This window comes from Bradysia coprophila, unplaced genomic scaffold (genome assembly GCF_014529535.1).
Source record: "Bradysia coprophila strain Holo2 unplaced genomic scaffold, BU_Bcop_v1 contig_350, whole genome shotgun sequence".
Lineage (NCBI taxonomy): Eukaryota > Metazoa > Arthropoda > Insecta > Diptera > Sciaridae > Bradysia > Bradysia coprophila.
In genome coordinates this window covers 479,825-506,690 of record NW_023503608.1, presented here as the reverse complement: position 1 = coordinate 506,690, position 26,866 = coordinate 479,825, and the positions used below count along the sequence as shown (strand labels likewise).

The following is a 26,866-nucleotide window of genomic DNA, read 5'->3' as shown; positions in this document are numbered from 1 at the left end:
CACTTGGTATACAGATTCTACCTTAATTCTACCTACGAAAATATTAGCACTGTCACTTGCTTAAGTTTGAATGAACTTGAACTTGAATTTCTCTATCGTTCGATAACTTGAGAACATAATGAGAGCGGGACATTAGAGCTCTTTAAATATATTTCTTCTTTTATATCCCTCAAAATTTGAATGTCGTTAACTCGCGCCGAAATGCTTTAATTAAATTATTGAACAGTATCCCGTTGCGTCAATATGTTTGACAAGTGTTGGAGTTATGACTAAGAAGGATATTGTCATCTCTGTGTGTTGACCTGTGTGCTCAACCTGTTGCTCATATTTCCTTGAATGTATAGATTAGCTTGCTGGAGGGTACAATAAATTAAAGACTCGAAAAATGGGTTTTGAAGTGACGCGCTTCATTTGTGAAATAGACGATGAATTTCTGTGTACAATCTGTACGATGGTTTTAGAAGAGGCAATGCAATCACCGTGTGAGCACGTATTTTGCAAAGAATGTATCATGGCATGGCTAGCATCTGACAATAGCTGCCCAGTTGATCGTGGTGCTTTACAGGTCGTTGATCTAAAACCAGCCCCTCGTTTTTTCCGAAATTTGTTGGCAAAGTTCATGATAAAATGTGATTTTGGTAAGCGATTCGAGTGGAAAATTCATAGCTCATCCATCAGTCTTTATTGAAGGAAATATATGTTTCAGCGCAAAAAGGATGCGACAATGTGGTCCAATTGGAACATCTACAAACTCATGTAATCAGCTGCGCACTAAATCCGAATGCAGAGGTTATCTGCGATAAGGGTTGTAATATGACAATGTGCCGTCACGAATATGAAACGGGCAACTGTTTAACACATCTTTCAAGCAGATTGATTCAAAAAGACTTAGAGATCACCAGACTCAATGCATTGACAAGTTGTCTAGAAGAAGAAAATAGACAAATGAAAGATGAGGTGAAACGACAACGAGAGGAGAATAGACAAATTAATGATGAAAAGCATCGTCTACGGTTGCAGATAAGCACTTTTCTATTGAAATGGCACCGATCTGAAAATGCCAAATTTTCGGGTGAGTCATCCGATATCTTGGAAGTCGACAACAAAAGTCGCACAGTTTTCGCTCAGTTATTCTATTCGTTGGAGTCGAACTTTTTCTTTGGGGTACAAATCTTAGACTGGAACATAGACAGTTGGATGGTGATTGGCCTAACTCGTAAACATTATCCAAGTTATGATCCTCCCGGATGGTCGGCTGAATCAATTGGTTACAGTAGCTATGGTAATATTCAAATTAATAGCACTTCAGAGAAAGTGGGAGTAAGTTGGCAAGATGGGGACACCATTCACTGTGGAATCAAATTTTGTGAAAATACCACCAATGAGACCGGAAACTTTAAAGTCATGTTTTTACGAAATGGTAAACGGGCCATAGAAAAGTATATGGAAATGCCTCGTGATGGACTCTATCCCACAATTTGCATGTGGAATACGAAAGTTAAATATTTGACCCAATGAAATTTAGATTTTTAATTAAATTTTTTACAGAATGAATTATTGAGAAGCATTTTCTGTCAATCCATAATTTTCATTTTAGTTTGACATTATTTTTGCTTAAGGCTTGATTTTCACCTACCAAAAAAGTACTTTGTGTGAGATAGAATTTTTTCAATTTTTGCTTTGTTTACTTGCTCTCTCACGGAATCCTTTTGATTGAATGGAAACCAAACTCAAACGACTTCAACCTTCCTTGAAACCGGAATCTCTGTGGTCTTCACTCGACCAGCCTCTATTTTGGTACGATAAAAAGCTTCATCAGCCGATGAATAAATCCTGAAATTGTTTGCTGGGTCGTTTGTTCTTCAGCAGCTCGCTCTTCTTCCACTTTCGGTACCGCTTCCTTTCTTTCGCTTTCATCCATAGCAGTAAACTCATCCGATGTCAAAATCTGTTTATAAATCAGATCAGGCTTTTCGTTCACCAAGTTTTTTACCATTGTGTCCTTGATGCTCTTGAGGTTTAGGTAGATTGCGTCAATTTGATTCTCTCTCAGTTGAGATAATAAATTGTAATTGTTGTGCCAAAGGGACCACAGTGTTTTTGTTTGGAAGTGCTTTAAAATAACATCAAACATTTCCAGAAATAGTACGCTCAGCGTGCCATTCCAATAATCATCGGGTTTTTGAAGACGTTGGTGAAGTAAAATCGTCTTGATGTAATAGCTTTTCAGGTTCTCTAATTTAACTTTGTCGCGGATTTTCTTGAAAATTCTGATCAATGGCTTCAATCTATTCCGACCGTTTAGAAGGTCTCTTTCAATTTCTGCGTACGAACATATCCAATCTCTGTTTTTGTGCAGTCGCAACTTATTCGGCTTTGGTATAGTGTTCCAAAACCTGCAATCCTTAACTATCGATTTCGCCTGCTTGTCGGCTACCCATTTAGAATGCACTTGAAATTGTAAGGCAGGCACAAGGTCTATGGAAAAATCTCCGATGCCTCCATGCGTAGAACTTCGCACATTTACGTCGAGTGTAATTGCTGGGCCATGGTTCGTTTGTGAAATGTAGTACTCTGCACCATTGACGCGAAGGATGCTTTCTTGTTCCCCCAATATGTCTCTTACCAAAACTCTCAGCCAATCTAAAACCCCATCCTGTATCACAAAACCGTCAGTGTCAACTAATCTGCGATACTTTCCTTCGTTTCCGTCCACCCATGTCCGCCACTTATTAATACCATCACTTATGTTGATGGTAACAAAACCAGGGACACTGCTAACTGGATTCGGTTTAGGAAATTTCAATATAATTAACGTATCGAATTCGTTCGGTGCTGTAACTTTGATTTCATCTGCATAGCTCCCGGCTAATTTAACTTCTTGGAAAAGCTCCTTAAAAACGTTGTCTCTCTCTTTCATACTTTGAATCATGTAATCGGATATGTTGTTGTAATGCTGACGAAATGCAGTTTTTACGTCTTTGTTGATGGAAATGAATCTACTCGAAATTCGTTTCAAATGATCTTCCAATGGTTTCGGATCTATAGTGGCCATTTTCACGTTCGAAGTATTTAATTCGCAAGACAATGATTTGATAACAAGTTTTTTTTTCGATATTTCTTCTAGAATAATATTTCGACAATTTGTCGCTGTAATTTACCACACTAACTTAAGTGAATGACTTCAATACAATATCGAAAACAAGACTAAAGGTGTAAATGTTGAACGCTATACCTGTTTCTTTGTACGATAAAATTGATCGATCGATTCAGCAAAGCACACACCTACATACCAACACTCAGTGTCTGTGTAAGACGAATGTTGGTATAACGATTCAAAAGGCACAATTGTATCTGAGGTGAAAGAAAGCAAAGAAGAGAAAACTTTTGTCTCCACCACTTTATTAATTTTCCAGATTGTTTGTACATTTTTGTCAATGGTGTGTGCGAGGTGACTTTTCCTTGTTTAATCACCAACCAACCGGCCGGTAATCTTTCAAAAATTTTCCATATATTGGATTTTCCGGTCCATCATTTACGGTTTGCATAATAGGATCCAATACGCGGGCTGCTCCGTCTATCGAATCTAATGGCGGTTTAACTCCATCGCTTAGTTTACTTTTAAAACCCACCGGATGTTCGTCGGTAACCCATCCTGTATCGACAGCATTCATTAAAATTCCTTGCTTTTTGTATGTATATGCTGCAGTTCGGACAAGCATATTTAAAGCAGCTTTTGCAGCATTGGTGTGAGGATGGTTTCCAGTTTTAAAGCAATCTGAAAACTTCCCTTCCATTGCTGAAACGAGGATCACAAATGCATAATCGGATCTGAAAGAACATTTTTTATGAGGACAACGACACGACGAATTGATGTTAAGTGATAATTTGTGTACGTACTTCGAATTTCGGCCATCTTCCATGAGTGGTTTTAACTTTTTCAGAATAATGAACGGTGCCATATAATTTGCTAGTGTAACTTCTACCATCTCCTGAGTTTCGACTCGCTCCAACACTGTAGTCCAGGTATTTTGCGGTCTCAAATCTAATTGATCTCCATCGTCATCCCTCTTATTCAATGGAAAATGAAGTTGTGACAGCTGTGCATCGCACGAATATTTAAAGTCTTCTGGGTGAATTAAAAGTTGCGACGTTTCGGATGAGGAGAACAGGCCCATACTGTTATTCATCGGTATTTGCATGACCGATTCTTCATGTTGTGGTTTCATAGTCTTTCTAATATTGTTTGCAGGAAGTGATGATGTCAGATCTCTCTCCCCCTCTATAAGACTTTTGTAATACACCGTTGGTCGTCGAATAGTTTGCGCCGCATTCTGAATTAGAATATCCAACTGGCGAAATTGGGTTGTGAAATATTCACAAAATTTGTCCACTTGAGGAATAAATCTTAGATCTAGTCCGTAGATATGCAGCCGGTCAGACCAACTAAAATAATCGTTTTGATGTTCATATCGTTTGCGTGCGTCATTTGGGAATCGGGTTGTTATAGTCACTGTAGCTCCACACCGCAACAATTTCAGAGCGATTTCGAAGCCAATTTTTATTCTTCCTCCAGTCACCAGTGCTATTTTACCCTTCAAATCGGCCATTTGATTTCTCTTACTGTAATTGAAATCGCCACACTGAACACACATCCATGGATAGAATGCATGCCTAGAATTATCAGTCGTGCAATTCTTTTTACAAATATAACAGAGGGAAAATAAACTCCTTCCAGTTGTGGCGTCTTCACATCGCTGAACAGCCAACGATGTGCCTCTTACGGTTGTCTTTATCACTTTTGAATCAGTCGCTTCGATATTCGTTTCAGACAGTTTACGCTTTCTAGTCCTCTTAAACCGATTGTGATCCTTAGGAATAAATTTTTTGCATTTTAAAAAATCAATTGATGAAATGCGGAGTCGTTGTATTTGGCTTTGTAGAAGACATTCATTTGAACTTTTATCAACAACTTCGATGGAACATAGGCCAGACGATGGTAATTTCAACTGGACAAGAATGTCGGTGACTTTTTCGAATAATTCAACCGCCTTTTCAAGATCACTAAGTGTAATATTAGTCTTGGATATAAGTTCTAACACTGCAGTCAATTCATCGGAACTTAATTTGTAACTGTTCACACCACACATTTCACAATTTTTTCTTTATTAAAACTTGTGCATAGAAGTATATTAGTCTCTTCACGTAAAAAGTTCGCGGACGACTATTTATATGTGGTGGGATATTATTATGATTCATTGAAAAATACGTCGGAATGGGGATACGTGTGTTTATTTACGCGATTACACGAAAAAATTGCATCATACGATGAAACCTGTATGTGTAGTAGACTGCTAATAATAACAGAGAATGTAATCGAGAATTAACTTTGTTATTGTTTGCGCCGGCCAATTTCGAAAGAAGTGGATGGCACAGTCAATAAAGAAAGATACGCACGTACATGAATGAAAAATTTAAGGCAACTACTCTCATCTGTTCAACAAACAAGTCAACAATTTGAAAAGTTGATATTGTTTGACTTTCTTCTCAATGACTTGAAATAGGCCAAATTCGGAACGCTTCCTTCATTCTCGCTCTTGTGAGTTCGGATTATCGTCGTTTTGCTCGCACTTAATGCAATTCGAAGGGATTAGGCTTTGAACATAACTATGTAGCGCGCATAGGCAACAAAATCATTTTTCATGCTAGCGATAGGAAAATCCTTATTTTGCCCACTATGAAGCGTAGTGAAATAGTTTATGACATCGAGTGAGAAGTATTTTATTAGGCTCTAGATCAGTCATTTGAGCCGGCTTTTATTTTAAAGTCGGCTAAAGCCTCGGCTTCTGGTGTAGATAACGTCGAAGAGCGTCAGTGTTGTTTGAGAAAATGATGAATTACTCACCTAAAATGGCTGAATACCAAAACACGCAATTTATTTAAGGATCCTTGAGCGAATTTTCACTCTTAGTGAAATTTCCTATTTTCTCCTCTTGGTTAACAAATTACTATTGATTATGTTGACTTTGGTGCAGGTAGGAAAAGATTGTCAGCCTAATTCAAAAATTATTTCCTCTCTTCCGTGACTACACTACAATGATATGTAGGTCGTTTTTCACAATTAATTTGTCTATGTAATTCTTCTGATTTTTCCCAAATTCTCTTTCTTTCTTACCTTTACAAAGAGAAGAGGCAAAGAAAAAAGTATTCTGTGAACATTGCAAGCAACGCACTGTCTGCTAGACAGTGCGTTGTTGCAAGTAATCAATTGCAGTACGATGGATATTTATGCTTTTCTATGTTTTTTCTTTATGTATTTTGTCCTTTGTAGTATTTGTGTTAAGCTGCGATGAATTAAGTCAATTCCATTGATAAATTTTATCTGAAATAGTCACGCTTTTCGTCATACTGTGTTGATAAGATTTTGGGGCTTACGATTAAGATTTACGTGGAAAGAAATGTCTTGATGTTAAGTGTAAAGCTACTTTTATATTTATGTAACATCGCCTTTACGAACATCATTATGAAGTTCATAATATGGACAAAATTCAATTTAAAAAAATTAAAATTCCCGTTATTCCGTCCACAACTACCCTACTTTGGTCGTTTTGTCTAAATATTATCTTCCAATTGATGGCCCTAACAACGGACAACAGAGAAATTTGGGAAGCCGACAAAACTAGCTGTGAAACATTCATCTCTGATTCTCTTCTCTGTTTCTTCAATCCATAAACATTGTCCACATAAATTGTGGTGCCCTTAAAATTCCTCGCTCTGTATAAGATCTAAATGGATATAAACATAGTTGAACGCTTTTAACGTAAAAGCGTAAGATATACTGAAGAGTGATCTTCCAAACGCTAATTAAGTGGGCTTGAGAGTATCTGGAAGCATCACGAACATCATACACAATACATTTGATTCGACCGATTCAGCTGCTAAAAAGTTTTCCATGCATTCAGTGCGATGTCGGCTTATGTCAAATTATGCTGAAACATAGGACGTTATCAGGTTATCTATGCATGTATGTATGTATTGTCTGCTTGCTTAGTATAGATAATACATACGTACATACATGCATCGTGTCTAATAAGTGTTTAAGAAGAGAAATTCAGATTAACAAAATTATAGGTATTGTTCATCAGCTGTCAAAATCAGCTGAGTAACTTTCATTGTTTTATTTTGACAATTGATCTCGAGTTTTTTTTATTCGTGTTTGTAGACTTCGATCGTCCTTAACACTCTGACATAATTTAGATAGATTTTATTGTGTTTGAATAAATACGAGAAACAGTAGTTCAAGTCATGATTTTCAATTGGATACGACCGAGTCACATCCCATATCCAAATGTTTGGTTCAGATTTCAAGCCAAAGATTTAGATTGCGACAATTTGGTCGAATATATAGTCGAGGATTTACCAGAGGATCGTTTCGATGACGCTATAGCTTTTATGACCACCGAATTCCTTGCTAATGCACCGATGGCGAAGCTAAGAAATGGAGCAAATAATTCGACGTATGTTCAAGACATTGGTCGCATTTGGAAGAATATTTTACAGCAACGCATGACGCATGTGTGCTTCAAAGACGGATCATCGGTCATTGTTGGATTAAATTTTAATTATGTAGCAAGTAGGAACGATCCACCTTTGTTGAGCGATGTAAATTTCATGAACTGGTTATAATCGTTGCAAGCAAATATTCTACGGAATTGTTTTTTATTTTGCAGATTAAAAGTGAAACTTTCATGCAAAACATGAGAGTGTTGTCCATTTTGAGTGATTACGGGAATTTCGATGTGTTCGATAAATACGGAGTGGAGCAATATCTATCATCGTTCGGTATGTGTGTAGCCAAAGAGTATGCTGGACGTAAAATCGGAGAGAATCTATTGAAGGCTAGGTATTAATCAAAATAGCTCACTCGTTTTGTGGGATTAACTATTCTTGGATCCACTTTCTGACTTCAATATATTCCTCAGTAAATATCTGGCTAAGCCTTGCGACTTGAAACTGCGTCACGCATATTTTACATCGAATAGTTCCAACAAAATTGCGGAAAATTTGGGATATTTAACTGATGTTGAATTGAGGTATAATTCACTTGATCAGATCACTCGTTTTCAGTCAAATAAAACCAATTCCAATCACTTTTCCAGTTTCAAGGAAATCCAACGAATTGATCCAAGCCTAAAGTTAGACGATATTGAAAGCAGCAAAGCAACAATAAGGACGTGGATATTTGAGGATTAGTGCAATTGCGATTAGCATTAAGCGGTGAAGGGTCAATCGCTCTTGGAATTAAATGGGAAATGATGACCGGAAATCATTCAATTCATTTGAGAAATTTGATAAAAATAAAGGGAAATTTGGTAATTTGGGAGCTTGGACTACGTTTTTAAATTAATATTCGTTTGTCCTACACTCTCGCGAAAAGTTCAAACCCAATTACACAATAAAAATAACGGTCAATAGGTTCTGCAAGTCGGTCTATTCTCCTCGAGTCTAAGGCCCAGTAAATCTTTAACTTCCTATGAAAGGGCTTACCTTGCTTCGCAATTGACACTGTTTTTCAGTTGAGCTGTTTCTTGGTGGAGAAATCATTTTCAATTTTGAGGCTTTGTCAATCCAACGTGGACTCAAGTCGGAAGTTTTTTTCGTTAGCAAGGGTTCGCACGTGAAATCAGTCAAAATAGACGGCGAGAAAACGTTATTCTGTCTAGTCTATAATGTGCTATCAAAACTCAAACATACAATCAACACTATGTTTTATATGACGGAAGATATTCGAAGCAAATTAATTATTTCCAATTGCGTTCAAAAAACTGGTAATCGTATCCAAGTCCCTTGCCAGCCAGGCAGCATTCAATCGTATCGACTCAACCGATTGCGATACGGTTCGTTCAGTTCCCGGAAGCTCATTCTCTTTGAAGAAGTTTTCGATTTCGATTGCCTTCGCTTCAGTGGCAAAATTTTCGGTTAGATATTTGATCAGTCGAGCCAAGAGGAAACCGCCCTGTAACGAAAACATTCGGATTAAAATCCAGTTTTTGCCCAGCGAAGAGTTATGTCGAAGTTACCTGATAACGTTCCAACAGAATTTTCCAGTTCGATTTGAAAAATTCCCAAGTCAAATCGCGTCCCTTCGGATTCATGGACACTGAAGCAATCACAAAAACTGAGTCCTGGGAGCGCACTTCTTCCTGCATTTATATTATAACAGTGTTAGATGTCATGTTTCCCATTCTCATTGTAATTCATTCAACTTACCGACATCGCAAATTCGATTACTTTCTTCAAAATGCTTTTGTCACCAATGGCTCCGAGTGATCTGGAAATTCGGTCGCGTTCCTCGTGTAAATCGGTGGCTCGGTACAATTGCAACATATCTTCAAAAGTCTTTTCGTCTGCCACTTGTAGCACAGCTTTGTAACATGCATTCCGAATGTCGGCTGGCAATATGGCTTTACCCGAAACGTGTAAATCGAAACGATTTCGGGATTCCTTCAACACATCTGAGCAACTGCACGATACCAGTCGATTCAATACTAAACTTCTCAGTAACGTATTCAGATGGCTCTCGCCCGCCTTGGCATCCCAGGTAAGAGCGTCGGCAACCGGTTTGTACAAATTTATGCTGAACCGATTGAAATGCTCTGACAAATCGGTGTGCGACAGAAGAATCTGAAGTTTAAACAACGATTGCGTTATCGATGACCACACAGTGTAGTTAGTTTCGGAGCGATACGATTCAATCAGCTTTAGAAATTCAGCGGTTGATGCACGGCCAGCTTGCACCAACGCGAATAGGTCGTCTAACAGACCCAGACGATCCAGCGGTGGAAGTGTTTGGTTTCGAACGGCCGGTATTAGTTGGTCGAGCATTTCGGGACTATAGCGCGTTCGGAAATATCCAACAGTGCCCGGATTTATTTTCACCCATTCCGCTTCGGCGACGTCGTCCAATACAATTTCCATTGACTTTTTGTCGAGCATTGTCGTAAGTTTAATTTCTGACGGATTCTTTGCTGTTGATATGGTGATGGGAATCATCCAGAAATAATTTTCGGCAGAAGCTGTACCGTCAGCAGTGAACTTTTCTTGCGTCAATGTCAACACTCGCTTGTTACCATTTTGCACAGACGAAACAGAAACCACAGGAAATCCCATTTGTTTTATCCAACTAGTCATCACAGCACCAACTGGCTTGCTACTCGCCTCTTCTAAAGCAGCCCACAAATCTTCAGTGACCGTGTTTTTGTATTGATGTCGCGTCAAGTAGATGTTCATGCCTCGTCTGAAATCCTCGTCGCCAATATAATGATGCAGCATGCGAATGACACAAGCTCCTTTGTTGTAACTGATTTCATCGAAAATCTCGTCAATTTCTGATGGATGACCGACTTCCACTTCAATTGGATGGGAGTTCTTCAGAGCGTCCAATTCTAACGCTTGAGTGTACATGTCAGTAACGAACTGCGTCCAAATGTCGTATTCGGGGAACAATCGATTGACGCACAAGAATTCAACGAATGACGCGTAGCCCTCGTTCAGCCAGAGATGAGTCCTGTGAAGTTAGAATACTAACATTGTCACTCCGCAGTCTCGATAGTAAATTGCACTTACCACCACTCCATCGTCACCAGATTGCCGAACCATTGATGAGCGATTTCATGACCAACCGTTAAAGCAATTGTTTGCTTTCGAATGACGGATGTATTCTCAGGGTCCACTAGAAGCATTGTCTCTCTGTACGTAACAATTCCCCAATTTTCCATAGCACCAGCCGAGAAATCCGCTATGGCAATCAAATCCATTTTCGGCAGTGGATATGCGATGTTGAAATATTCCTTATAATATGGCAGCACCTTGGTAGCAACGTCCAGTGCGAATAGACCTTGGTCCTTTTTACCAAGCGGGGTATAGACGCGCACCAGCACACCATCGGTTGATTTATCTTCCACGTAATCGTATTCACCAACTACAACAGCAACCAGATACGTTGACATGATGGGGGTTGTGTCGAATCGAACCGTTCTCAATCCGTTCTCGTTCACATCGGATACGATGGGCATGTTTGACAAAGCTACACGGTCGGCAGGAACTTTGAGGGTTATATCAAATGTTGCCTTAGTGGCAGGTTCGTCCCAGCCTTTAGTTTCGAATAAAACGAAATTGAAATCTCTGGAAATGCATAAATTAACTCAAAGTACTCTGTACTCACATGGGAAGCAACGTCTCGCATCGGTAGCCTCAAATTGTGTAACTCCAGCGTAGCGTACTTCACCGGTTGGAGCGAAATATTTGCTGCGATAAAAGCCCTTCATTTTATCATTCAATTCACCGTTGAATTCGATGTTGAGTGTAGCATCGCCGCTGAATTGTTGATTGAATTTTAGGATGGCGGTTTCTTGTTCCGCATTCAGAGTAACCGATTCCGTTGCGTATGATTGACCATTTTGAATTATTTCGGATTTGTTGATGGCTAATTCCATGGCATTTAAGACGATCTGATCAACTGGAGACAGAATCTGCAATTGTTTTTCGATAAGGACAAATGTTTGACTAAATTGACTTCGGGACTGTGGGCAAGACGTAAAGGTAGAGTTTCATTTTGAAAAGGTCAGTATAGAAATCATGTCCAATCTTTAAATCACATTTTAAAATCTCCCTTCCACCATCCTATTCTCGAATAAATTAATAAAATTTCCATCGAATCTTCGGTGTTCATTGTGTACTTATCAAGCACTCATCAACGACAATTTTATAATGAAATTCCTCACATCACATCATACATAAAGAAATGCATTCTAACCTCAATAATGCATGACTCTCAATTTATATATTCAGTACGTCAAGAGCGCATCATACATATTCATCACTCCGTTCCATTAGATAAACACACATCCATTTCGATACGAATTTCTTTAATCTTTACCTGAATTTGAATTGAAACATTTCCAGCGAATGTGAATCCAATTAAATCGGGCTTCAATTCCAGATTGTAATGCTTCGGCACAACAGTCGCTGGTAACCGTTGAAATGCAATTTTGGTCATATTGTCCGAAAATGCTGCACTATTTACGGTCGAAAAAGTTTTTCCAATAAAATCCCTGACAACGTTGGCAAATTGTGACAATATTCGCGACTTTTTCCGTGACTTATCAGCAGCTGAACTCGAAATAACAAAAGATCGTTTCGGCACAATAACTAAAACACTCCGGTCGGCAATACGTTTGCGCAAGAAATTACTCTGATAAAATGCGATAGTCGAAGTGTTCCTGGATGGGTTACTTGTCAGCCAATTGCATGATACTTTCTGAACAAACGCTCTACGTGCATTCGATTCACAGCAAATGTATGTTTGACATAACTGTATTTGTCGTGCTATCTTTGTTGCATTTATGGTGGTTAAATTCATTCTATTGGAGAAAGAATGGATTTTACGTTAGACAGCACATACACATTCAACGAGAAATAATATTAAATGATGAATGACACAGTGACACGTATTTTATGCTGATTTGTGTACAGGGTTCAAGATAAAATTGAATTCTTCAGTACGTTTGAAGAAGTTGATTGATCTCTGGAACTGCAATCAGTCCGACAGAATTAAGTAACAAGACAATCTCAACGCACACAATATCTGCTGCATTCAATGAGGATATTATCCTAAATGCAATCGAAACTGCATATGATCACGTCCACCCTGTGATTGTTTTTGTATTTTTAAGAAAAACGGTAATTCGGTTCATATCATTGATGTGTGGGTGCATTGAATAGTAAGATTATATTCTGAATGGCCACAAACTGTGAACTGGTTTTATTGTCTCATCATCAGAATGTAGTCGTCTCTGTCTTGTCGAATGAATACAATCTTTTTTTATATTGAGTTAGCCGGTGTAACTTTAGTACTAGCAACACTGAGAGAATTTTAGTTTCACGAACGAACTGCAGAAAATTGTAATTCTGATTTTCATTAAGAAATGTGATCCAAAGAAACGAAGGGAAACGACTTGACGAAATGATTGGACAAACATTTTGCGTGAACATTATTTGTATATCTCCCAGGAGATGAGGAGTTTAGAAATTAGTATTCAGCCAGGCTCTCCAATAACTAGTCCAGACGCTTGTGTAACGAAAAGTGGCTCTGTGGATTCGAGGTTTTAAGTTTTTTTTTTGTGAATGGATTCTGATAGAGTATCAAGAGTTGTAGAACTAAATTTTTTTCTTGAGGTCGATGAACCGGTATTACCGGTAAATTTACCGTTTTCGTGTAAAACTAAGAATCGCTAATAGAAGTGACTTGGTTCGGATTCCTTTTTTTTGTTAAAAAGGTACATTAATTACCTAACTTTTATGGAAGAACTTTTTTTTGGAAAAACAAAATGGCGGAAATATGGTCATTTTCCGTAGACACTACACAAAAAACTGCTAACTTTGAAGCCATTTTTCATTTTTGGCCGGTGTCTTACGACCGGATTTCGTGTAAGTAGGCTCATTCGACAGGTACAGGTCTCAACAACAACCAAAAAAGTTCCGAAAGTGATAAAAAAAAATTTGCCCGAGATATTTCTGCAAAAAGTGAGGTTAATACACAGTCGGATTTTTCTTGCACCAAATTACACTGTTTCCTTTCGATTTTCGAGACATTTAAATTCGAAATGAGCCGGAAAATGGCAGAAAATTGTAGTACTAACGTTAATACATTCATAACAATGCATACAAATATTTCTACATGGAAAAATGTCAAAAATGTTAAAAATTGGTGAAAACTTACGAAATTTGAACTATTTTTACCGTTTTCTCAATTTTAGCGAAAAAAAATTAATTAAACGGAGAACTTCAGGGAACATTTTATATCGTATTAGAGACATCAACAGCAGCAATTTAAAAATATATTTATCTGGAGACTCAATTTCGATAAAAAAATGCAGAAATTTTCAAAGAAATCGTAATTTTTTCATTTACAAATGGAGTATGGAGGCAAAATACTATTGAATAGATACAAAATTCGTTTAGCAACAGCAGGTAGATCGTTAGACCAACTTTGGAATCTAACCTCAGAAAATTCCATTCTCCTCCAAACATTTTTTTAAAATCTATTAAGGAAAATGTAAAAAAAAAATGTAAAATGTAAATTACTGATAATTTCTAGTTTTTTGACGGATAGGTTGCGTGAAGAAATTTGAAGTGCCGGAATATTAATATAAGTGCAAGAGTGTCGTCAATGACGAATCCAAGGCTGTAAACTTTGGGGAGGTCAGGCAGATACAGATACGCAGGTGACACACGTTTGTGATAACATGGCGGATTTCATACAAAAATTCACTCACCATGATGATTGTCATCGTTTTGAAATTTTGTTTGTATATAAAATCATCAGAAGTGGTGTGTTCCCGCGTATCTAATAAAATGGCGGTCTGCGTGACCTCCCCAAAGTTTACAGCCTTGGTCAAATGATTCCTATGACAACATAGGATTAATGAAATGTCTTTTCTATTTGCTCTTTGAATCAACTGAACATCAGTACCAGGCTGACCAGGCTCATCTCTCGATTTCTATAAGTGGCTTTTATTCCAAATTTATACGTCGACGCTTTAATTCCAAATGACACGAGTATTCAATTAAGGTTCTGAAAGAACAGGTTAAGCAGGTTAAGACACTTTCGAGTTGATCACGAATGTGGTGTGATCAAAATTTTCTTGTAGCGCCAACTAGATTTGGAAAATTTTATATGACGATTTCAACTTAACAAAAAAAAAATGTTTTCAAGTTGAATTTTCAAACGTCTGAAGTGTCAAGATTTGTTTTTCTCCCGCCTTCGTAAGTGTCTTAACCTGTTTTTTCAGAACCTTGTATTCAATCACATCCCTGTGAATTCAAGGTTCTGAAAGAACAGGTTAAGACAACTCTGAGTTGATCACGAAGGCGGTGACACACAATTGCGTCAACGGCTGCGAAGTTTATATGTAAAATGGAACTTAACAAAAACAAAATTCTGAATTTTCGAGAAAAATATTTTCTTTAAGTTGATTTCTCACACTATCTGTTTATAAAATTTGGTGTCAACCGCCTTCGTGGTTGTCACCTGTTATTTCAGAACTTTGTGTGAATTACCTCTCGTTAAAACGAAATAAAAAGTGAGCCATACCTGTCATGCCAGAAAAATGCACACACTCTCACACATGTTATGCCAAATGTCAACTGTCAACAGCAAACATTCGTAAACATCAGTTAGATGTGGAGAACTTTTTAGTTTGTTTATTCTGTTCGCATAAAACGAAAACTTAAATAATGTCGGCAACATTCAAACTTGCTAAGCAGAAACAAAATGACTTGAGACGTCTGATGAACGAGCAGAAATCCAAGCAGCAGGTTACAATTCCGACCAAGAAGATTGATTCGCCTCTGGCCAAGTACAATGAATCTGGCCAGTTGATGTGCGTTCTTTGCAAATCGATTGTACGTTCGGAGGACGTTTGGAAAGTTCATGTAAACGCTAAGCTACACAAGCAGAACATTGAAGAGGCAAAGAAGCTCAAAGATAAATTACAAGTAGCGACGACTCCTGCAATGAAACGACCAGCCACACCACCTGTAGCCGAAGTGCCGCAAAAGAAACTGAAAGGAATACTGAAAAATGCAAACACTACAACCGCACCTTCAACTGTACCAACCGCAACCAATTCGATTCCATCAGATTTCTTCGATTCCAAACCAGCGGTTCAGACTAGCAGTTACTTTGAAGCGACTCTGCAAAAAACGTCGATCCGCAAAGATCTTGTGAATTTTAATCGTGAGGAACGAAATGTGGAGGCAAACGGAGCGAATTCAGACGTTGTTAAAATGGAAACTGATGAGGTTCTACCTGAAGGGTTCTTCGACGATCCAGTTAAGGATGCTAAAGCTCGCAATCTTGAATACAAGGATCCGGTAGAAGAAGAATGGGAACGATTTCAAAAGGAAATAAAGGCTGCGGCTAGTTTGTCTAACGCCATCATCGCTGACGATCAGGAGGAAGCGACAACAGAACGGCAAATCGATGAAATAGACGAACAAATCCGGAACTGGTCAAGGTAATGACTGCGTACCATGCACTTTGAGCTTATTTCCTATCTTTTTTCGTCCTTGTCGATGACTAGCATTACAGATCACTAATGGTTACGGTCTTTTTTTCAGGGTCGTGAGTTTAGAGAAGAAGAAGGAAACAGTGAAGGAAAAAGACGTCAACATCTCGTCTAGAGCAGTAAATTCCAGTATCAAAACAAATAGTGATGATGATGAAGACGACGATGACGACAATTTTGATGAATATATCGACTGGCGTGCTAAAAAATCATACAAGAAAAAGAATAAATTGATTTGATGGAACACACTGCATTTCAATCGACGAGCAACATTTACAGCGTTTACCTAATTGAAGGAAGTTTCTACAGCGATGTTTTCAAAATGTTGTTCAAGTCTATCAATACTTTGTGACCCTACAAAAAAGTCAAACGAATTTAAAGCCGAATTTAAATCTCCCAACTTTTGTTATAGCCGTGTTGTTAAGACAATGGTTTTTCAGACTTATTCAAGTCTTTTGGTAGGCTCCATAAATTCGGATATTCAAACATCCGAATAAAGGAAAATTCGAAGATGCAGAGAAGATCTTGTAGAGTTCGTAGTTTCTTTTTAAACAACTGTTAAACTCCGATTTTTTTTTAAACTACCGCCATAAAAAACATAGGAAAAGTGCTAATAAACACATTTTTGTTTCTCTTGTTATGCTTGATTTACTCTTACGCCGTTTACGCTCCGTTTACTCTTTAAACAATTAAAAAGAGGCGTGGTTTAGCTAAACGGAGCGTAAACGGCGTAAGAGTAAATCAAGCATTAAACAAACGCGAAATTTTGTTTTATTGAGTCTGTCAGATAGTTTCTATTAAAAAAAATAGCTGGGCACAGAAGTCAGCAGTATTTTTCTTATGGTACAGGTACAAATTTTAAAATTTTTCTACGAAATAGTTATTTTTTATGTCTTGGGCATAAATTACGGAATTTTTCTGGTAAGTTAGACCCTCAACATGAAAAGTTGTATACGCATCTGTTGTGAACGGTTTATTTTAGGCATTTTCGCTTGTCGCCCTCACTTCGTTCGGGCTACAATCTGTGAAATTGCCTAAAATCTAGGTTTGTTCCAAGTAACTGTAAACACGAACTTTGACAACCCGAACAACGACAATTTCATCCATAGCAACGTCGCTTACGTGATATTTCATACAAATCGAGCAACGTCGCCTACGCGATTTACACAGAGATATTATTGAGGTTATGGTTCTATGGATGAAATTTGACAATTCATATGGCCTTGGAACAAACCTACACACACGGAATTTTGGAAACCGACACATTTTCTGTTTCTGTGTTTTACTTGAGTTTTCGATTTCTCCATATAAAAATACATGCAAAATTCACAAAAAAACTAGTAAACCACAAAACAGAAAATGTGTCGGTTTTCAAAATTCCGTGTGTGTATACCGTAACCATTTACTTAGATGTTTTGTTTGAGAGATTAAGAGTCAATTTGCCAAAACTTGGAACAACTTAAAAACAAGCCATCGGCGATTTTTGGAGGGTATACAGTAATTGAATCAGGGGACCCTCCCTCCTGAGTCATTTGCAACAAAAAAATCCTCGAAGTAATTATTCAACAATACGTGATGAAATTATGGTGGTTGGCAGAGGTGTTGAGGGCGCACATGATCGCCTTTAAAATTTTTTGAAATTTTTCGTGTATGTGGTGCAGTAGCTATTTTAGGGGAAAAAATTCAAACTTTCGGAGGGTGTTTAAAAATAACTACAATGATAGACTTGGAAGATATGGGTCTCGTTGGATAGGTAGTGACGACTTTCGTTGAGTTTCAATTTTGATTGAAGTGTACTAACACAAAAATTCTGTAGAATAGGTTTGTTCCAAGGCCATATGAATTGTCAAATTTCATCCATATAACCATAACCTCAATAATACCTCTGTGTAAATCGCGTAGGCGACGTTGGTCGATTTGTATGAAATATCACGTAAGCGACGTTGCTATGGATGAAATTGTCGTTTTTCGGGTTGTCAAAGTTCGTGTTTACAGTTACTTGGAACAAACCTATTCCAATATTCTTAGCGTCTAGTTTAATTTTTCTGATGAATTAGACATTTTTAAGGCAGGGTTGGAGTTACTGCCAACTTCCGCTTCGGGAAATTTCGTTTAGTGCCTAAAAAATTTGAAAAAAGTCAACTAATTCAATTTTGTCGTATAAAAATTAATCTGTACTTCGGGTGTCGAGTATGGCGAGTGCGGCACTGTATCAAGTGTTTACTAGCATATTATGATCATATTTTGTACACGTTGACCACTTACCGGAAGGATTTGAAACACGACAGAGTAAAGTTAACCAGGCAGGAGCGCTTGTTTGACTAGGGACCTGAATAATCTAGTAGCCCTTGATATTTTGCGAATAAAATTTTTCAATTTATGTCAGTGTTCATTTGAGTTCATTTTCATCCCGTGTATTAGGTCCCTTATTTGACGTTTCGAAAATGAACCGCTCCTGCCTGGTTTATTTTACTCTGCCGTGATAGATCAGAACACTATATTTATACAAGGTTCTAAATCTACTACGTTGATATTTATGTCATTTGCCATTTACCATCGAAAACCAACATTCTTAACTTTGCGGCTTGAACTTGGGCTTGACTTTGTTCCAGATTATTTCGCAAGCAAATAAAATAGCACTTGCAAACCAACCACACCAGACAACAGTCGGTACCGTAAATTCAGCACTGTTTGATTCGTAACTATATAGTTGACGGTTGCGATTCATTTTCCACAATTTTTCGATATAAAATTGAGCAGCGTCTTTGAACCATTTATCCATCAATCCGGCACAATGCAAACGATGTCGTAAGTCATTTATTGGCTCGATAAAGGGATAATCTACTGCAACTTGGAATCCGACTAAAGATTTCTCTAGACTTTCAGTCAACAAATGATACGCATTCAAACTCAATCGTTTCTGTACCTCCAAATACCACTGAGCCTGCGTACCGTCTGGGAAACCAAATGCTACGGAATTATTGAATTTATCTACTTCTTCCTGTATTAGCTCAAGACTTGTCGTGCATACTTTGTCATTCCATCCACCATGTTGTGATACGTCTTCTAACATTTTAACTGCTACATTTTCCCAGTAGAGTTTATGAGCCAAAAATGGAACTGTTGATTCAAATAGGTCTTCGATTGTATTGATTTGGCGCTCGTAAATCGGCACAGTGAGGTAACTCTGGAAGACTGACAAAATACCATTCACCGCAATTAACCCAGTGAAAGTCAACGGGACAATGACAAAAGCGTCTGTACGATGTAGCCGTCCATATCTGATGGCAGTGTTGTCATTCATTAAGAGGTTGATGACGTCAATGACACATCGAAAAAATAAAAATTTCTCTGTTCGCAAATAGCTAAACACGGTTAGAGAAAGAGATGCGATAGTAATTGTCAGTAAAGTGTAAGCAAAGAGACGTTTCCACGTCGCGTTTTGTAAATAAGCCACAAAGTTCGAATATGGTCGGGAATGAGGAACCATCACTAATGTCGAAGTCATTCGATTTGGATAGACGCATATATTTTCTGGAAGCGTCAGCTTCATTTCATGTAGAAGTATATCTGATTCCGATGTTATATAGACTGCATCCTCATAACTTGCATTAACAGTCGTCTCCGATGCATTGAAAACATCAGCAACAGTGTGCCAAAATTGAAGCTCTACGTCATCAAGGCGTATTTCATTCAATTTGACAAACCGAAGAGGATGCTGGCGATAATTTGGTATTTTGTCCGGAAAATAGTTCTGAATCGACTCACTTTCCGTCACATTTATCAGTTCAAACTTCACGAACGGGTCGAAGCGAAAAACGTTGAACGATGACGCTGTATCTTCAGCATTTAAGTAGAATGCACAAAAAATGTTCCAAATTCCTACGCTCCAACTCCATCGAAATAATTTTTCTACGATGTGAGTTAAAGTGACTGTTCTTCCAACAAATACGCCAATCTTCACATCCCAACTAACCTTCGCATTTCTAATTCTTCTGACTTCAGTCAATATGTTCCAACCGTTTTCAGAATTTAAGTTCTCAATCGCAACAATTACAAACGTTTCCTTACTGGTTATATTCTTCACGTAGGTATTATTGTCTTCCGAACCGTTCTCGAAAATGTAGACACTCTGTGGTATCAATTTGCCATAATCGGATGCAGATGGCGGAGTGCCTACATAGCGGTCAAGGTCCAGTGTACGGTCTAGCAAAAAGATCATATGATCAAATACGAAATAATCGTTCAGTCGAGTGATTAGATTTACTTCATGATACTGTTGCTGCTGGCACCGAGCACTTGCCAACAGCAACTTTATAAATGCTGTAATAATGACGAACTTCATGACACCGTTGATGTACCGCACTAATTGAATATTTTTCGACCACTCAAATCGGTATATAGTGATGTCGAGTTGAATATCTAACACAAATGGTATATGAGTGAGTACTCATACGCAGCTTCTAATGAATACAACGTATATTGAGGTATACAACGGGTTACCTTGCGATGTGCCAACAAATCGACGTTCAACAAAAATTCAATCTTCATGAAACTAATTGAATGCTTAAACGACCGTGCTCATTATACAAAACTGAGCTCTGACCAAAACAAAACACAAAATGCGATAACAATCATCTCCTGGGCATAATAATTACGTATTTCTTCCTTAAACAGAGGTATGTTTCGTATCAACCAACAACTGTAAACTGTATGTTTGTTGTAGAGTAAAAAGGATGCATTCGGAAAAACTCTCAACAGAATTTGATGAACTCCAGCAGAAAAAAAAAGGTTTTCGCAACAAGTGAGGAAAAGTAGGACATTCCGTTGCCTTTATTGCGAAAAACGTTGTATACACTCGATGATAAATGCTTTTTTAGGCACAGGATGTGCATTGTCATACTCGGCCTACGGCACATCTACACATCTAGTGCCTAAAAAAGCCTTTATCACTCGGTTGTATAAATAAATATTTCTTGTATTATTCTAAAACGATATAAGGGTGGTGAAAAGGTGCCGAAGTGCGATGTGATATCGGGGACAGATTATTTCATTTTTAGACCAAGTGTCATAATCCGCTTCTAATTACAGCGCCGTCAATAATGTACATAAATCAACAATAAAACAATAAAATTTGATCAATTATTTAGATAGAGATATTCCGTTCCGATTATCCTCATTTAGTCTAGCAATGATTCTACAAATGCCAAGATTTTATCGAGTTGTACTTTGTTAAGTTTACTTTGACCAACGCACTTCAAGCAAAAGTGGTACTCTAAAGAGGATACTGAAACTTGACAGTGCTCCATACAAAATTTTACACTGTAAAAAGAGTGAGGATAAAATTTCATACAAAAGAGTACTCTATTTGGCAGCTGTCATTAATAGCACTTTTGCTTGAAGTGCGTTGCTTTGACCCTAAATTTTTCGTAAATATTCCTTCAGCGATCGAATTCACCACCTTTCCCAGAATTCTTCCCACTAAACAACCTCCATACACTTCGGCCAACACTCCCCGTTGGGTGTTGGCCGAAGTGTATGGAGGCTGTTTACTCCCCACCAATTAGACAAATTAGATAAATATTTACTGAATATTGGAATGGTTGCTCTATGGTATAACGTTATGATTTCAAAAAATAGCAAATAACACTTTGTCTAATGATAAAAATAGTCTTATTCTATTTGAATAAATTCCAGTTGACATACCTTGAAGTCGGAATAATTATAAAACTAAATAATTGCAAAGTGATATGAACATGTTAATGGTTATTGTATGTAGCATCAAGTTCATTAAAATTACAGTGAGTTTTGCTCGTCCCGAATACCGACATACAGAACTGGGACAAAATTTCATTCTTCGTTCGAAAAACAATTTACTCAGGGAGATGCGTTTTACTTTCTATTTGGAACAAGGAGTTGGCTTCGTTGACAACTAGATTTGTTTTCAAGTATTTGAAACTATGAAGGTCTAATAGTTGGTTCGAACACAACTAATTAAATTAAATTTTACTGTTATTGATGAAAGAGGGAAATTTGGCTCGTTCCTCATTTCTTTCCCAACCGACTCAGACTCATCGTACTCGTACACAGTAAAGTGTTTCAGGTGTCTCATGTAAAAGTTGTCGAAAATGCTACCGTCTACTGGCGAATACCCGAAGGAAAGTTGATGTCCAATTAGTGAGATTCAGATCAACTTTCCTTCCCTATCAATAGATTATTGAAACAAATATTTTGTTGCCTTTGAGTTTGTTGTTTATTTTGATTTATGCACTCGGAAGTTGTAGCGTCGTAGAATTGTCGCATTTGCGTGTGACAACTTCAATACCCGTTCATTAATTACGAATTTTAGCTATCTGGAATTTGATAAAGTACGCGTATTTAAATAACAGCAAGCAACAGCTTACAGTCAGTTGTACAACATTTTCCGCTTTATTTTCGTCAGTAGAATGAAGTTTACGTGTGCGATCATATTGTTTGTAATCGTGGGATGTGTAAGAATTTCAGGTGAGGCAGAGAAAAGACTCAGCATTTGATTTGTAAATGTGAAGATTCATTGTGACTCGAACAAGATGCTAATCAATTGTGCTCAACTCAGTGACAAAACAATTTTCGATTTCGGACTCAGGCCGAACGTGACCCTAATCTGAACTTCTACGGTCGGGTTTGACCTGACCTTAACCGGAATTTTTCAGGTTAGAACAGGTCAAGTTCGGTAGCCCAAAATTTCTCGTGTAAAAATTTCAGGTTGAAAAACATTGTAAGAAACTCGTTGATTTAAATATGCATTTAGATGCAGCGAAATGCGAACATGGACCAAACTACTGGAATGGTTGTAACTATTGTATGTGTATTCCTATGGTGGGATATGCATGCACTAAGATGACATGTTTCGATAATAACACTTCACCAGCACCCCCAGATGGCGATTCAAATACGATATTGGAGTAATCAGGAAGAAGGAATCACATCAAACGTAGCTGTGTAGTTTCGGAAACATTTTCTTTAAATAAATGTAATGGGAGTAGACCATAAAGAAGCTTTGTTTTGTCAATTTTTATTTAAAGTAGACAGGTTGATTTGGATGCTGCGAAAGTAATTCCACAAGCTTCGGTAAGTGTCTTTTGTAACTGAATACCCTGTATCGCCTTCAGCTCGGATCATCGAAGGTCAGATTAATGCTATTTGAATAGATTTATCTGATGATTGTGTTGTTGTTTGACTGAAGGTGAATGAGTTTTGACAGTTGAATGAATTTTCTCTTCGTTGGGCTACGCTTTTTGGGTAAATTTTCATAGTGGCTCTCCGCTAAGCTTCGAATTTTCCATCAGAAGATGGCAAAACGTTTATTGTAAATTTTCAAAAAACTTGTTCAATTAGAAAATTTACGTCTGTCTCGTGTAACGGACCAGTGGAAACGACTGAAGATGGTTAGACCACGCTAACCTCTGACCGCCACTGGATCCGGAGGTCGAAACAGGATTTTTGTCTTTTTATTCGCTTCACGCGAGCCATGGGAAAGGGAAGAGTATTTTTGCTCTGTTTGTTTTGCATCACTTGATCAAGAGAAGTAATTTTGCATATTAGATGGCGCCACCACTGGAATAAGTATATTTTCCAGGTAAAATAAAGTTTTGTACCTTTGGCATGTTATAGGTTTGTTCCAAGGCCATATGAATTGTCAAATTTCATCCATATAACCATAACCTCAATAATATCTCTGTGTAAATCGCGTAGGCGACGTTGCTCGATTTGTATGAAATATCACGTAAGCGACGTTGCTGTGGATGAAATTGTCGTTGTTCGGGTTGTCAAAGTTCGTGTTTACAGTTACTTGGAACAAACAAAAGTAAATTGAATCCAAGTTGAATCCAAGCCTTTTTTACGTTACGGTTATTGCAACGGGCTGTAAACACATACGTAAAGCTCGGGACGAGGACAACTACTAACTGTAATGCCTAGCAAAAATTCTAAAAGCGAAAGAAAAATTATAAAAAATTTTCAACGAACAGAGCTTGGCTCTTCCCTTTCCCAGGGTGTGCGTAAAGCATATCTTAGGGTAGATAAGTAATGTCAAAGCAACTTTATGCGGAAAGATCACATGGATGTATGTGTAACGTAACTTACGTTTTGAGAAAACGCGCGAAATAATGTCATACAAATATTTGAAAATAATTGAAACTCTGCATTTCTCAATTTCCTTTTTCTCTTCGTTTTGTGTTGTGATTCGTATTTTTTGCACTTATATGTGTGCTATATTTCCGAAATTTCGTTCTTCGTGTCTCATTATCTACAGTATATATTATATCGATGGCTCGGATATACAAACTCTGCGCCAAGGCAGCTCTCTAGAATACAAAGAAATAAGATGTGAATTTGACACAGAGAGCTGAGAGTTTGTTTGCTAGAGAGATTATTGATTATATCCGTTAGTAATATGGCAGGCAGTAAATATTTTTCCTACGGTTACATCCAATACAAATTTATCGACTTAGTAAGTATGCTAAAACTAATGACTGCCAATTAATATACTTCGATCATTACATGTGTAATATGCCATCTGTGAAATATTAGACAAGCGACTTTAATTAACCTATTGAAAGGTGCATTCGATACATATCGTGCATTTTTTTACTTTCGCTCTGGGAACCGAAAATTACAATTTTCGTAGATCGTGTGATGAAAAAGTATAAGAGTCGTAAAACATCCTCAGTAATAGCCGTTGAATGACACATGACTGCAAAAAGAATGTAGCTTCAAACGCTAAAATAATTACAATTTCAGATGTTCAGATTCGAATTATTGGTTCAATTTTATTAATTTCACTTTTCGGTTTTTGTCACAGTTTTTATCAAATACAAAATTACAGCGTGATTTTATTGTCAATACATGTTTCCTTTGTTCAACTATTTTAACAATTTCCAAAAAGTATTCTTCGCTCAAATAATAAACAATCTCTGACTCTGACCAATCAAATTGACATTCAATCTCTTCCAAATTTATCAGATGTCTTATTATGTTGAGAAGGTTATCACGGTCAACGAAATAAGGTAAACACACTTTCCTCAATTGTGTTAATATTTCCCATGGAATCCAATTGAGGACACAACTTGACAAATATAATTCACGCAAATTACGCAATTTTGATAGAATATCAAAAATTTGTCGGGACACTACGGCATTGCTTATACACCAAATTTTAATCGTTTGTACCGACTGTAACGCCTGTAAAAGTTGCATGTACGGACAGTACTTTTCAAATCCTAAATTAAGGTCCAACGTCTTTAATTTTGCCACAATTCCCAGAGTGGTAAAGTCGAACCAAAGCTTAGAACTCATCAAGTATCCTATAGATAATTCCACCAATTCCTTGCAACTACTGTCGATCACATGGAAAAGCCCGATACTGCTAACTGAATAATCAGAGACGGCAATACCTTTTAGGTTTCCATGGCGTCTGATAAACTTATACAAAACGTCACAATTGTTGTTGCTGTCACTGGTGTACATATAGGACCGTGACCACGTGAATCGTTCCAAGTTTGGGAAAGTGTGTTTCAGCAATGTAACGCAACCACTTGAACTGTCGATTTTTAATTCGATCAGTGAATCGAAATTTAAGTCTGGGGATGAAACATCCTTCAGCAGTTCACAATCCTTTAGAGTAAGTCTTCCCAGACTGGGGAGCCAATGAAATATCCAATTCATATGGATGCAGACACCATCAATTTCAAATTTGAGACACTTTAACGTTGAGTTCCCACAATGTTCTGCAACCCATCTCACAACATCCAGCTGGTCGTGTATTTTTAGTTCCGAAAGATGTGCTCCAAAATTCTTTACAATTCGTTCGATCTCTTGTAAAGTATATAGGTGCTGATAGTTTTTCGATTTGAATTCGTATTTTTGTGGCAGATTACGCCATTTTTTTGGTGGCAACCACCATTTTATGGCAAATTCCTTTGGACAAACGCGTTGGGTTATTTGTTTGAAACGTGTACACGTCTCTGCTATCGAACACAGGTCCATCAGTGTCAATGATTTGCACGAAAATATTTCTAGAAGACAATACTCATTCAAATGATCAAGATATGTCACAGTAGTATTCGTCAATTGAATAGGCATAATTGGCAGCACAGTCACATTGTTGTCCAAAGAACTTATATACTGATTATATACTAATAATTCCATTTTGTTTCTTCTGTTTCTTTCGTTTCGTCAGGCTAAAACACGAAATTGATTTTACTTTTAGTATATTTGTTAGAATGGAGTCAAAAGAATTTTTCCGACCTGATTCTTTTTTATCCAGACAAATAACAGATCATCCCAGACGAAGTTCAAAGATTGCACGATATTTTCAACTTCTCGTAGAATTAGAAAATGAAAAAAAAAAATTTACGGGGAGAAAATGGCTAAGTGTTTGCCTTCCAGTTGTTCACAAGCAAATGGACGATTACGAGCACAACGATCAGTATATCTGTCTCGCAGAGCACAAATCTTGATTGTCAATCGATATAGAAATTAGATGAATAAGGTTGTGATAATAGTCGTCCTACATAATATAGTGCAGGACTGTATTCAGGATTTTTTTTTGATTTTGTCTCCGTTCATACTGACGTATAACATCAGTGATCAGTAATTAAAATGATTCTTTTCTCTCCTAGCTTTATTTTTAAATATTGTGTAGTTTTTAGAGTATATAAATGCCTTGAGAAAAAAACTAGTTTTACGAAACGCAG

The 26,866-nt window shown here is 37.5% G+C and overlaps 6 protein-coding genes and 1 long non-coding RNA gene across 9 annotated transcripts; 4 read left to right on the top strand and 3 right to left on the bottom strand.

Annotated features, from left to right (window-relative positions):
- Nucleotides 1–265: 265 nt before the first annotated feature.
- On the top strand, nucleotides 266–1,554 carry LOC119079931 (E3 ubiquitin-protein ligase NRDP1-like). The gene is made up of 2 exons (XM_037188034.1): nucleotides 266–638; nucleotides 707–1,554. The coding sequence occupies exons 1-2, from the start codon at nucleotides 386–388 to the stop codon at nucleotides 1,516–1,518; spliced, it is 1,065 nt and encodes a 354-aa protein (XP_037043929.1). The 5' UTR covers nucleotides 266–385; the 3' UTR covers nucleotides 1,519–1,554.
- On the bottom strand, nucleotides 1,512–22,227 carry LOC119079929. Of its 3 annotated transcripts, XM_037188031.1 has the most exons (4): nucleotides 22,217–22,227; nucleotides 5,906–5,914; nucleotides 3,901–5,174; nucleotides 3,387–3,831 (listed from the first exon to the last, which is right to left on the bottom strand). In XM_037188031.1, the coding sequence occupies exons 3-4, from the start codon at nucleotides 5,148–5,150 to the stop codon at nucleotides 3,471–3,473; spliced, it is 1,611 nt and encodes a 536-aa protein (XP_037043926.1). In that variant the 5' UTR covers nucleotides 5,151–5,174; nucleotides 5,906–5,914; nucleotides 22,217–22,227; the 3' UTR covers nucleotides 3,387–3,470. The 3 variants fall into 3 exon arrangements, with proteins under 3 accessions (XP_037043927.1, XP_037043924.1, XP_037043926.1); XM_037188032.1 differs by lacking the exons at nucleotides 5,906–5,914; nucleotides 22,217–22,227 and having other exon boundaries at nucleotides 1,512–3,831; nucleotides 3,901–5,354; XM_037188029.1 differs by lacking the exons at nucleotides 5,906–5,914; nucleotides 22,217–22,227 and having other exon boundaries at nucleotides 3,386–3,831; nucleotides 3,901–5,240.
- On the top strand, nucleotides 7,076–8,268 carry LOC119079933. Its single transcript, XM_037188036.1, has 4 exons — nucleotides 7,076–7,662; nucleotides 7,731–7,903; nucleotides 7,983–8,093; nucleotides 8,160–8,268. Exons 1-4 carry the CDS (start codon nucleotides 7,306–7,308, stop codon nucleotides 8,251–8,253), a joined length of 735 nt encoding a protein of 244 aa, XP_037043931.1. The 5' UTR covers nucleotides 7,076–7,305; the 3' UTR covers nucleotides 8,254–8,268.
- LOC119079928 (puromycin-sensitive aminopeptidase-like) lies at nucleotides 8,705–12,783 on the bottom strand. Its single transcript, XM_037188028.1, has 6 exons — nucleotides 11,939–12,783; nucleotides 11,225–11,531; nucleotides 10,627–11,152; nucleotides 9,271–10,567; nucleotides 9,081–9,203; nucleotides 8,705–9,016 (listed from the first exon to the last, which is right to left on the bottom strand). Exons 1-6 carry the CDS (start codon nucleotides 12,419–12,421, stop codon nucleotides 8,798–8,800), a joined length of 2,955 nt encoding a protein of 984 aa, XP_037043923.1. The 5' UTR covers nucleotides 12,422–12,783; the 3' UTR covers nucleotides 8,705–8,797.
- LOC119079932 (zinc finger protein 830) lies at nucleotides 15,207–16,374 on the top strand. The gene is made up of 2 exons (XM_037188035.1): nucleotides 15,207–16,079; nucleotides 16,183–16,374. The coding sequence occupies exons 1-2, from the start codon at nucleotides 15,298–15,300 to the stop codon at nucleotides 16,367–16,369; spliced, it is 969 nt and encodes a 322-aa protein (XP_037043930.1). The 5' UTR covers nucleotides 15,207–15,297; the 3' UTR covers nucleotides 16,370–16,374.
- Nucleotides 22,228–22,487: 260 nt separating the features above from the next.
- LOC119079934 lies at nucleotides 22,488–23,160 on the top strand. The gene is made up of 2 exons (XR_005088257.1): nucleotides 22,488–22,634; nucleotides 22,921–23,160. It is a non-coding gene; the product is annotated as an uncharacterized LOC119079934 (long non-coding RNA).
- Nucleotides 23,161–24,911: 1,751 nt separating this feature from the next.
- On the bottom strand, nucleotides 24,912–26,603 carry LOC119079930. The gene is made up of 2 exons (XM_037188033.1): nucleotides 26,418–26,603; nucleotides 24,912–26,350 (listed from the first exon to the last, which is right to left on the bottom strand). Exon 2 carries the CDS (start codon nucleotides 26,316–26,318, stop codon nucleotides 24,927–24,929), a length of 1,392 nt encoding a protein of 463 aa, XP_037043928.1. The 5' UTR covers nucleotides 26,319–26,350; nucleotides 26,418–26,603; the 3' UTR covers nucleotides 24,912–24,926.
- Nucleotides 26,604–26,866: the final 263 nt, after the last annotated feature.

Excerpts from the sequence above, each read along its gene's own strand:
- LOC119079931 (XM_037188034.1), top strand. The coding sequence starts at position 386 with ATGGGTTTTGAAGTGACGCGCTTCATTTGTGAAATAGACGATGAATTT. Across the intron at positions 639-706 it reads CATGATAAAATGTGATTTTG|CGCAAAAAGGATGCGACAAT; the intron begins GTAAGCGATTCG and ends TATATGTTTCAG.
- LOC119079928 (XM_037188028.1), bottom strand. The coding sequence starts at position 12,421 with ATGAATTTAACCACCATAAATGCAACAAAGATAGCACGACAAATACAG. Across the intron at positions 11,532-11,938 it reads ATGTTTCAATTCAAATTCAG|ATTCTGTCTCCAGTTGATCA; the intron begins GTAAAGATTAAA and ends AAACAATTGCAG. Across the intron at positions 10,568-10,626 it reads CTGGTGACGATGGAGTGGTG|GACTCATCTCTGGCTGAACG; the intron begins GTAAGTGCAATT and ends CTAACTTCACAG.
- LOC119079932 (XM_037188035.1), top strand. The coding sequence starts at position 15,298 with ATGTCGGCAACATTCAAACTTGCTAAGCAGAAACAAAATGACTTGAGA. Across the intron at positions 16,080-16,182 it reads CAAATCCGGAACTGGTCAAG|GGTCGTGAGTTTAGAGAAGA; the intron begins GTAATGACTGCG and ends TCTTTTTTTCAG.
- LOC119079929 (XM_037188031.1), bottom strand. The coding sequence starts at position 5,150 with ATGTGTGGTGTGAACAGTTACAAATTAAGTTCCGATGAATTGACTGCA. Across the intron at positions 3,832-3,900 it reads GAAGATGGCCGAAATTCGAA|ATCCGATTATGCATTTGTGA; the intron begins GTACGTACACAA and ends ATGTTCTTTCAG.
- LOC119079933 (XM_037188036.1), top strand. The coding sequence starts at position 7,306 with ATGATTTTCAATTGGATACGACCGAGTCACATCCCATATCCAAATGTT. Across the intron at positions 7,663-7,730 it reads ATCCACCTTTGTTGAGCGAT|ATTAAAAGTGAAACTTTCAT; the intron begins GTAAATTTCATG and ends TTTATTTTGCAG. Across the intron at positions 8,094-8,159 it reads TTAACTGATGTTGAATTGAG|TTTCAAGGAAATCCAACGAA; the intron begins GTATAATTCACT and ends TCACTTTTCCAG.
- LOC119079930 (XM_037188033.1), bottom strand. The coding sequence starts at position 26,318 with ATGGAATTATTAGTATATAATCAGTATATAAGTTCTTTGGACAACAAT.